The 9,936-nt window shown below is 43.3% G+C and overlaps 1 protein-coding gene across 1 annotated transcript in view; it reads left to right on the top strand.

Moving 5' to 3' along the window:
• The window catches only part of Arhgap10 (Rho GTPase activating protein 10), a 198,797-nt gene that overhangs the window by 122,315 nt on the left and 66,546 nt on the right, over window positions 1-9,936 (top strand). Inside the window, exon 18 of the mRNA XM_005369579.3 lies at window positions 7,001-7,151. Within this exon, the coding sequence (XP_005369636.3) occupies window positions 7,001-7,151 (151 nt within the window). The remainder of the gene's footprint in view (window positions 1-7,000; window positions 7,152-9,936) is intronic.

The following is a 9,936-nucleotide window of genomic DNA, read 5'->3' as shown; positions in this document are numbered from 1 at the left end:
TCATGTAGATAATCTTCATAGTTTTGCCCACGGGCTAACCTCATGTAGATAATCTTATAGTTGTGCCCACGGGCTAACCTCATGTAGATAATCTTCATAGTTGTTCCCATAGGCTAACCTCATATATATTGTGCCCAGAAGCTTTTATCCCTTGAGGATTCTAGATCTTGTTAAGTTCAGTGGTCAGTTTTTTTTAAATCTTCTAGAGATTATTTTAAATATTGCAAACATTGCCACCTTTGTAAGGTGTATGAATTGTAATTTGAAAAGTTTTTTTTTAGTAAAGAAAGAAAAACTATTGCCATAAATTTTAGGAACAGTGGTTCCTAAAACAGGGATACCCACCGCCACGCCCAGTGTAGCCCCTCAAAGTTCCGTTGCTGAGGACTGGTGGCTCTTGGGCGGGGCTCTACTCAAGGAGTTGTGGCAGGGCTAATATGGACAAACAGGTGCTCCCCGAGCTCTTAAAGAGGCCGGCCGCTGTGACAGGGTGTGTACTTGGAGGTTTCAGATGATTGTGATTTTTTTCTTTGTGATTAAAATCCACATACTGAGTTTTGGAGACTTAAATGAATCTGTGCCTTATTCTCCCCCACTAGAAAACTAGTTACTCAACCTACCTGTTTCCAAAGAGGATACTGTTGAACTGGAAAATCTATGAGGTGATGCCAGCTACTTCCAGATTTGTTTTCTGGGATTTAAAGTTTCCAAGTGGCCCATGAGATAGGACTTTTTTTTTTATTTTAAAAACAAAACAATCTTTTTTCATTATTCATACCAATCTAAGTTTTCACTCCTTCCACTTACCCCCACCCCAACTTCCATCCACTCTTCAGAGAGGGTAAGGCACATTGCTTTGGGGAAGGTCCAAGGCCCTCCCTACTATATCTAGGCTGAGCAAGGTATTCATCCAAAGAGAATAGATTCCCAAAGAGCCAGTACAAGCAGTAGGGGGTAAATCCTGGTGCCACTTCCAGTTCTGGATAGAGCAAAAGGAGATCAAGAGGGTTCAAATCGGAAAAGAAGTCAAACTTCGGTTATTTGCAGATGGTATGATTGTATATATAAGTGACCCCAAAAACTTTACCAAGGAACTCCTACAGCTGATAAATACCTTCAGTAATGTGGCTGGATACAAGATCAACTCAAAAAAAAAAATCAGTAGCCCTTCTAAATACAAATAATAAAGAAGCTGAGAAAGAAATCAGAGAAATATCACTTTTCACAATAGCCACAAATAACATAAAATATCTTGGGGTAACATAACCAAAGAAGTGAAAGAACTATTTGACACAAACTTTAAGTCTTTGAAGAAAGAAACTGAAGAAGATACCAGAAAATGGAAAGATCTCCCATGTTCTTGGAAAGGTAGGATCAAAATAATTTAAAAAAGGCAATCCTGCTAAAAACAATCTATAGATTGCAGTATAGACCTTTATTGTGAGGTTTGCTATGCATGCTAGCAAAGGACATGCTGAAGAAAGGTTCTGTCGGGGTGGTGGATTTTCCTAAGTGGAGAGTATGTGTAGCTGTTTGGGTTATGGAAGCCAGAGGTGCAGCTGTGTTTGGGAAAATGCTTTCGTCTGACTGTGGAAACTCAGTTCTGGGTTTCCCAAATGTGTACAGGTGCAGGTGGGTAGCTTTGCACCTGGAGAGATTTTCTAAACTTTTGCAAACTGTAGAACAGCATTTTTAACTGAAAATGAATGTAGCACCATGGTGTAGGAGTGTGCACTTTTGCGTTGGGCCTGAGAGACTTCCTCTGTATAGAGAGGAATCAGTGATCTGGGAGCATGTGGTGGCTTCCTGTTGCCTTTTGGTTCTGTAATGATATTAGAGTTTTAGTGTGCGTGGTCCCATTGTCTCTGCCAGTCACTGGCAGGGCACTGCTGTTCTAGCCACTGTTGATTCCATGGAGCTTGCCTATGATTTGGAGTGTGTGGCTGGGACACATTCCTTTCTGTGAAGGCTGATTGGAGAAGGTTCACCACCGAGACTGGTAAAGCAGAGACTGCAGCCAGCTAGGCGGTGCATTCTAGTCTATGATAGCTACAGAGACAGTGTCTGTTAGGTCTGGGGATGTGTCTGCACATGTCTCCCCAAACTTCAAATGTACAACGAAAACAAGAATCCTATTAACTTCACATATCTGCAAACAAAATTTGGTTTTTTGGGTTTTTTGAACTTTTATTTTATTTTTTTAGTTTTTTTTAACTTGTAAATGAAAATTGAAGGCTTTTTTCAGAGAGGACATGTAAAGTCAGGGCCACCATCAGAGCCTGAGCCTATGGGAAGAATGCACAGAAATAACAATGTCTTCTGCTCCTGTCTTCCTTTGAATTAAGTCCCTCTCCAGTCTCTCACAATAGCAGGCAGGGTCTCATGATGACAGGCGGCAGGCAGCCAGACCCATAACATGCTCTTGTTGTCCAGCGTCCGGGGCTGCATGAGGCGTCTGAGAGCTTTGAGGAACTGCAGCAGTGAACAGAATCCACCCAGAAAAGGAGGTGTGCTGTCCCTTGGAAGGTGTTAGAGATTGGCTCTAGGATACCATCTACTGCCCTCTGCTGCCACACAGCAGCAGGGTGCCCAAGTTCCTTCTATAAACATATATTTCTGTATAACTTTCACATGGCCTACTGTATACTTCAATCATCTCCCTATTATTTAACAATACCTAATAATACAATGCCATATGACTAGTGGTTGCATTGCATTTTTAGAGAATAACAAACTACGACAAGATAAAGTCTCTATATATTCACTACAGGGTGCTTTGTCCGAATATGTTGTCTCTTTTGACTGCACTCTGGGATATGGGGCTCAGGTTGGAAGGACACTAGTACGTGTGCAAATCATACCTTGTTGGGGACAAAGGGTTGGGGCCAGTAGGATGCTAAGTAGCAGTTGACTCTGAGACCTTGTCTCTGGGCCATCGGGTTATCTGTAGTGCAAAGGGAGGGTAAACCGAGGGACGTCATCATGGGCCTTCGGGTCCCCTCAGAGCAGCTTAGTTGCACACTGTAGGCTCTGAAGCCGAAAGGAACTTTATTTGCCCTTTCTCCCCACTGCCCATGTTGGAAGTTTACTTGGGAAAGAGAATGCATTGACTTGCCACTGTCTTCTGGAAATCTCTGTCTGCTTAAGAGAGACAACATTTGTAGGCTGCACATCACGGTGGAGGACATCAGGTGATGGGACTACACAGGACACAGTGGAGTTCAGTGGCTGAGACTTGCATTCTGACATCAGGAAATCTGGTCCAAATCTTTGTATATAAAGCACTTGGTATAATGTCAGGCATAATCACGTGCTAAATAACTGTACGTGCTGCTGGAGCCGCCTGAAGTACGCAGATGCAATGGAAAGTCTTCCTTCCATGGTGAAAACCACTGGACTCCTGCAGAAGCATCTTTGTGAAGACGAACGACTACCCTCCTTCAGATGCTGCCTGTTCAAGTTGGGTACTGACGTGTAAATTTCGGAGGCGCTCCTTGTCTTCTGGCAAAGGTGACTCATACCCACACATGGCCCCTGGTGGCAGGAAGAATTTACCAAGTCCCATGCTGGAGCATCTACTACATTGCACCTGAGGAGCCTGTGATTGTGAACAATAGTGACAGACTTGTGTGTGTGTTGGCGCTGTGGGGTGACCTGAGGTTGCAAACGCTTCCTTACCCAATAAGCTTTGTTTTGTTAGGATTGTCTGATCTGAGTTTTTCTTGTGTTGTAAATATGGAGGTGTGTGAAGAAGTTCTTAACGCTAAAAATGAAGTTTTGAATAAATACGATCTATCCTCAAGCAAAGGCAGCAGGAGGTAGAATGCTAAACTAGGGGATTGAAGGCGATGGGAGGCAAGTTACTGTGGTGAAGTTCCAGAAAGAGACCTGGGATGTCTATAGTGGTTCAAGAAGGATGTTTTGGTATTGTAGAGAAAAACAAGATGAAGTGGAACATTCTAAAGTCAGATCACCAGAAAACAGCTCAACATTTAATGTGAAGAGTTTTGCTTATTTCCTCTTGTAGACTTGGAAAGAATATAATACCATTCCTGCACATTGCAGAGAATCATTAACAGGTAGCTTTGCAGCCTTCTGAGAGGAGAAAAGACCTTGGAATTGATGCTAATACATTGGGAAGCAAGGTGGATGTGTCTGAGGGGCAGAGTCGCTGGTGGGCTTATGTCCGTGGGCCCAGGCCTGCCTTGTCTAAACAGCAGGAAGTGATTTAAGTGTAAAATTTTAGTGCTAAAGTAGAGAAATGAAGATGTTAAAAGCAGATGTTTGGTTCTAAGTTTCTCGAGAGTCCATTTGTAGCTTTCCTTTTAGCTCCTCGCTTGATGTCTTTCTCTGAAAGACTGGAAGAGCTGCTCCGAGTACCAGCTATGGTGATATTGGAGGTGGTGGAAAATGAGCGCTGTCTTGTGAAAGTGGCTGAGCAGCCTAATAGAGGCCTGGATTCATTTGCGTTGTTTATGTCTCGTGTCACAAATGCAGATTGGACCCATCTATTCTGAGTCCCGCATGCCTGATGCTGCACTGGATGCTGCACTGTGTTAAGAGGTCTCCCAATGCACGAGCATCAGTTCCCAGCATCGACCTCAGCTCTCAGAGCTGGTGAGGTCCCAAAGCCCAGACAGTGCCATCTATAGGGAATAGCTAGGTTTGCTACAGCAGTGATGCGGAGGGCGGTTCAACTGTCTGGATGCCGGTCCCCCAAAGAATTTATTAAGGCAGTGGTCAATAGGTGGAACCTTTGAGCCTTCATATGTATAAATGGGAGGTGGCGTGGTCTAAAAAATTCATGTGCATCTCTAGTGCCTTTATTTTTCTGAAATATTCTTTTGGTGTTGTGATTTTTGCCTTCAGTCCTTCCACAGTGAAGACACAGTTGTCCTAATTGTGGGTCTTTCTTTGCTTTGACTACACAAAACAATGACCTGGGAGCTTTAAAATATAAACCAAAGAAAACAAAACAATTTGAAAGCACAAACCCAATGGCGCCTGAAGACCAGCTAATGTCTGGCCCCAGCTCTTGGTTGAGAACTGAAGTTAGGGGTGTGGTAGAGCCACAACGGGCTGACTGCAAATTGGCAAGTTCCCACACCTCCTGCTAGGTAGCCTTCTCCAGACATCTGACCCTCCAGTGGAGAGGGAGGTGCCTGAGCTGTCAGCACGTGTGCATGCTGTCTGTGCAGCATGCTTGGAAAACCACCACCCATGCAGTGCCAGTCCCTGGTTGCGGGGGGCTAACTTTCCAGTGCTTGGCGTGCTTTGGACTTCCTGACCTGATGACATCCCAGAGACATCCACCATGTTTGTGGAAGTCAAGCATAGATAAGTTTGGGACTTTATAAAGTGTGGTCATGGTGCTGTTCCCTTTGACTGGGATTATGCTTCCCACTGTCCCTCCATCGCTGTTCTCACGTTGGTTTCCACCTCACTGCTCCTGTCCCCGTATGCCACAACCTTTTTAACTTGAACAGTGACGATGGCGGTACAGCAGCTGGGCCAGCAGATTCTCAAGACACACCTGTACAGTCTCCTCTTTGCCAGTGCCACGTGGACCCAGATCCTGTGGAAAGACACTCTTAGTAGGGTTCCAGGTACAATAGCAGATGAGATTGTCACTGGCAAATACTTGGCCACAGCAACTTAAATAATTTCTTATTCTGTCTATACATGAGGGGGCAGTGTGACACTATAAAGCAAATACAGTGTTAAATAAGCTTATTTTTATTGGTATATAATAATTTTTAGGTGAGAATCTCTAGGGTTTTTAATTAAAACCCTTTCACTATCAGTCAGTTTTTCTGACTCACACACACACACGTGCACATCATGTGCTTGATTCTGTTCAAATGAGTAAGTAATTAATTGCAATACCTTTTCTTGTGAGTTTACATTTGTGTTCTTTTTTCTCTGTTTTTTTTTGAGACAAGATTTCTCTGTGTAGCTTGGAGCCTATCCTGAAACTCACTCTGTAGACCAGGCTGGCCTCGAACTCACAGAGATCCGCCTGCCTCTGCCTCCTGAGTCTGGGATTAAAGGCGTGCACCACCACCACCTGGCTACGTTTGTGGTTTTTTAATAGTAGGTGCTTGTTTTTTGTCTCCACTGGAGGAATGTGTCAGTCCTCTGCAGGTATAGTGTCTTTTTAGGCTGATGCCTCTAATTTTTTATTTCATTGCTTCATTGAAGGCCAGAGTCACTTAGGCTGAGGGTAGCTTTTTACCTCAGGTCTTGGTGGCCAGGGGACATCTGTGATGAATCACTGCAGTGTGATATGCTTCTCTGTGTGGCACACATATTACTTTTTTCCAAACAAATTGCTAGGCAAAGAAGCAGCGCATTTTAATTAATGTTATCATTCCTGATATGTGAATGGCTGGCGCTACAGATAAATCATGGTGGCGATGTTCTGGACCAGAAATAGGAGAGAAAAGTATTAAGAGGGTTGGAACATATTAAATGAATTGATGAAATCTATAAAACATTAAATAAGAAAATTATGAAGACTGTAAATCAGAATCCAGACAGGTGATTTCATAGACACAGGCTATTTTTTAAACCTATAAAAATGTTTGTAAATGGATGTTTCTGTTTATGTTGTTGGGAAAAAATTAGTCTGACAGTTTGGCATAAGAATAACCGTCTTTGAAAACCTAAGGGGTTCTTGATGCCTTTATATTGATCCTGGCTCCTTTCCTGTGCATGAAGAGCCATGATTGTCTGCCCCATGGTGGAAAACATGGTATTTGTTTACTTTAAGAAAAAGTTATTTGAAATATAACGATCTAGTACTGTTTTAATTTTAGTGAGATGCTTTATTTTGAAATCTTGTGTTAAAAACTTTTTTTTTAATGTTAAATTCAGAGGACTGGATTTTGGCTCTGGTCTGTCATGAATGAACCCCAAATCTAGTGTGGGCAGGTTCTGGTTTGCTGTAACGATACACGTTTCACTCACGGACACCCACTGTGCTTATCCCCAATGGCAGATATTTCGGACCTCGCCTGATGCTGCCCTCCCTGAGCCCACCTGCCTATCGGCATCACCTCCAAATGCTCCACCGCGACAGTCAAAGAGACAGGGGCAGAGGACCAAGAGGCCGGTGGCTGTGTATAATCTTTGTCTTGAGCTGGAAGACGGTAAGATGCGGATTGTTCTGCTGGTGGCGTGCTGAGGGCGCAGCCTGTCACCCACCCTTGGTGCAGGCCCCAATGTTTCAGTCTCTTGTGCTCTTATTTCTGTCTCCCCTAAATTGTAATGTTTTAGATTAGCAAGGAGGTTGACTTTTTCTGGTCAGAGAGAAAAATGCAAGTTTCTGTTTTGTGTTTGTTTCTGTTATGCATAGTTCTTTTTTTTTGTTTTAAGGCAGCTTAAATTTCTTTTTTGGGAGACTTGTGTGACCTCCTGTGAGGTTACATAACCCCGAGACACATGGAACTAAAATTAAAGCAGATCTTTGATGCGAGTGAGGAGCTGGTGAAGCCAATCCCCTACTAATGCGTCTGGATTAAAGGCACAGGTTACTGTTGTAAGGCATGGGCTTCTGCACCGTGGTGAACCCGGTGGACCAAAGCCCTCAAAGAGCAGAGTCCTCAGTCACCACCACAGCCGGGGCGGCCAGTTGGCCTGCCTTTGAAGTAAGGCTGCACTAACTGGGGCCAGTGGTTGGGGCAGATGGTGATTCTCATGCCCCGTCCAAACACTGTCATTGCCAACTGGCTCTCACCTCATAGCCTTGTGTGAACTTTTAGGTCAGAGCCAAGACTGCGAGCTCCACAAGGGCTGATTGGTGATTTTTAGTCACGTGGCTCTCGCGAGGAAAACACGATGATGTGGTGTCCAAGCTCCACAAGGACTGATTGGTGATTTGTAGTCACGTGGTTCTCACGAGGAAAACACGATGATGTGGTGTCCAAGCTCCACAAGGGCCGGTTGGTGATTTGTAGTCACGTGGTTCTTGTGAGGAAAACAAGGTGATGTGATGTCCAAGCTGCATTTTTGCCTGAGCATTTCCTCCTGTTGAGTCAGTTTTCCAAATTTAAGGTTATTCTTGACTTCTTTTGCCGCGATCCCTTAAGTCTTTGTTGTGGTTATGTTGACGGGGACCAAATTATAATACCTTCATCATGAACACACATTCAAGAGAAAAGTGTCTGTCGGTTCATGCAGGGAAGTGGCAACTGTCCTCAAGTGACTGGAGGTGCATGCAGAAAGACCCACAATACTCTGGTAACAAAACTAGGGTGTGTTGTTCTTGTTTCTTTCTGAATTGCTTGCTATGTGCACACGTGTCAGAAATAAGGTCTGATATTATTTTCCTGTTTCCCAGAGAAAATCATGAGTCATGAATATCAGTTTCTGATTGGAGTGTGTGTGTGTGAGAGAGTGTGTGTGTGTTTAGGTCAGAGATCTCTACAGCCTATCTTTTGGGGAGGCTCTTGTTGAACTGGGGACTCACTGATTGGTTCTGCACAGTGCTAGGGTTACAGGCCTATGTGAGCACGCTCAGCTTGGTGATGTGGAAGGCACACTCCAGTCTCCCTTCCTGGCTTGCTCAGCAGGTATTTTACAGATGGGGCCATCTCTCCAGCTCCCAGAACTTCTCTTCAGACTTGCTTCCACTTGTGATCCCAGCTAACTTTTTTCTCTTCTCACTTTCTTTGTCAACGGAGCTGCTAATAAGGAGTAAAACTGCCTGGCTTGACTCTCACCTTCTCCCCCAGCTAACTTGTCCTCTGCTAGAAGTGTTAATAAACAGTGAAACAAGCAAATGCCAGAAGGTAGGAGGGGAGAAAGAAATACACACAAGGCGACTAGATGTCTGAAGGCCTGCAAGGGAACCAGAGCTAACTGTTTGACGGTGGAGGTGATCAAAGGCAGGCGTTTCTCTGGAAATCACAGCTGCATTCTGTTAGTCTTAGGAAGAAAATTGGACCTTAACAAATCGATGGAGGTGCTACCTTTCTGTGCAAAGTGTCTAAATGATCATTAATGACTGAGAAGTGTCTTGTAGCAGTATTCTCATTTTTGACGGAAAACTCAAGATGGCACATGGAGTATATTGCTCCCAAGCTTTAGGAAATATTTTTGTCCTCAGTGTCTGGCAAATGCTCTGCCGTTGAACCGTGATCACTCCTGATGTTATACTTCTTAAATGTTACTTAATTTTGAGGGGAAATATCAATTATGTATTTCCTTTATTCTATCATATGTTTGTTGCTTCATGATTAATTCCATGTTATTTTACTGTTCTTTGTTTTATAACTCTGTTCTTTCTTTTTGGTGACAACCTTGACTTTCTTTTTTAAACCAACCAACCTCCCTTCCTTCATTTATTGAAAATAAATTTTTTAAATGTAATGTATTCTCATTTCAGGTTCCTTTTCTATAAACGCCTCCCAGATCCTCCGCACTTCACATCCACCCAAATCCACACCCTTTCTTTCTCGCTCTGATGAGAATACACAAAGACCTCAAAAAAAAAAAAAATACTAAAATAAAATAAGATGAAATAAAACCACATAAACCAGAATAGGACAAAATGTGGGAAGAAAGAGCCAAAGATAGTACAAGAAATACATAGAAAACTAATAAAAACAAAATTGTAAACCATAACATATAAGCCCAAGCTGTGAGGTTAAAAAAAAAAGCCCAGACAGCACTGTGAAACAAAACCCACTCCCAAAACAGCATTGTGTTGGCCATCTCCTGCTGGGCTTGGGCCACTGTGGAGGAAGCATCTGGGAGGGGGAGAGGGTGATGTATGGTGATAGCAGAATGCAGTCAGGACTCATCATAGTGCTCTGCTCCTTTAGCAGAACAATATTTGGGTTTTCCTAGGTCCATAGTCTGTCTAGTCTCAGGCCAACCTTGATTTTTTTGTTCCTTTGTTTTATTTTTTAAACTATTTTAAATTTTTTTTAA

This window comes from Microtus ochrogaster, unplaced genomic scaffold, assembly GCF_000317375.1.
Source record: "Microtus ochrogaster isolate Prairie Vole_2 unplaced genomic scaffold, MicOch1.0 UNK53, whole genome shotgun sequence".
In the NCBI taxonomy this organism is placed as follows: Eukaryota; Metazoa; Chordata; class Mammalia; order Rodentia; family Cricetidae; genus Microtus; species Microtus ochrogaster.
Note: the sequence above shows the minus strand (reverse complement) of the source record. Positions and strands in the feature narration are given on the sequence as shown.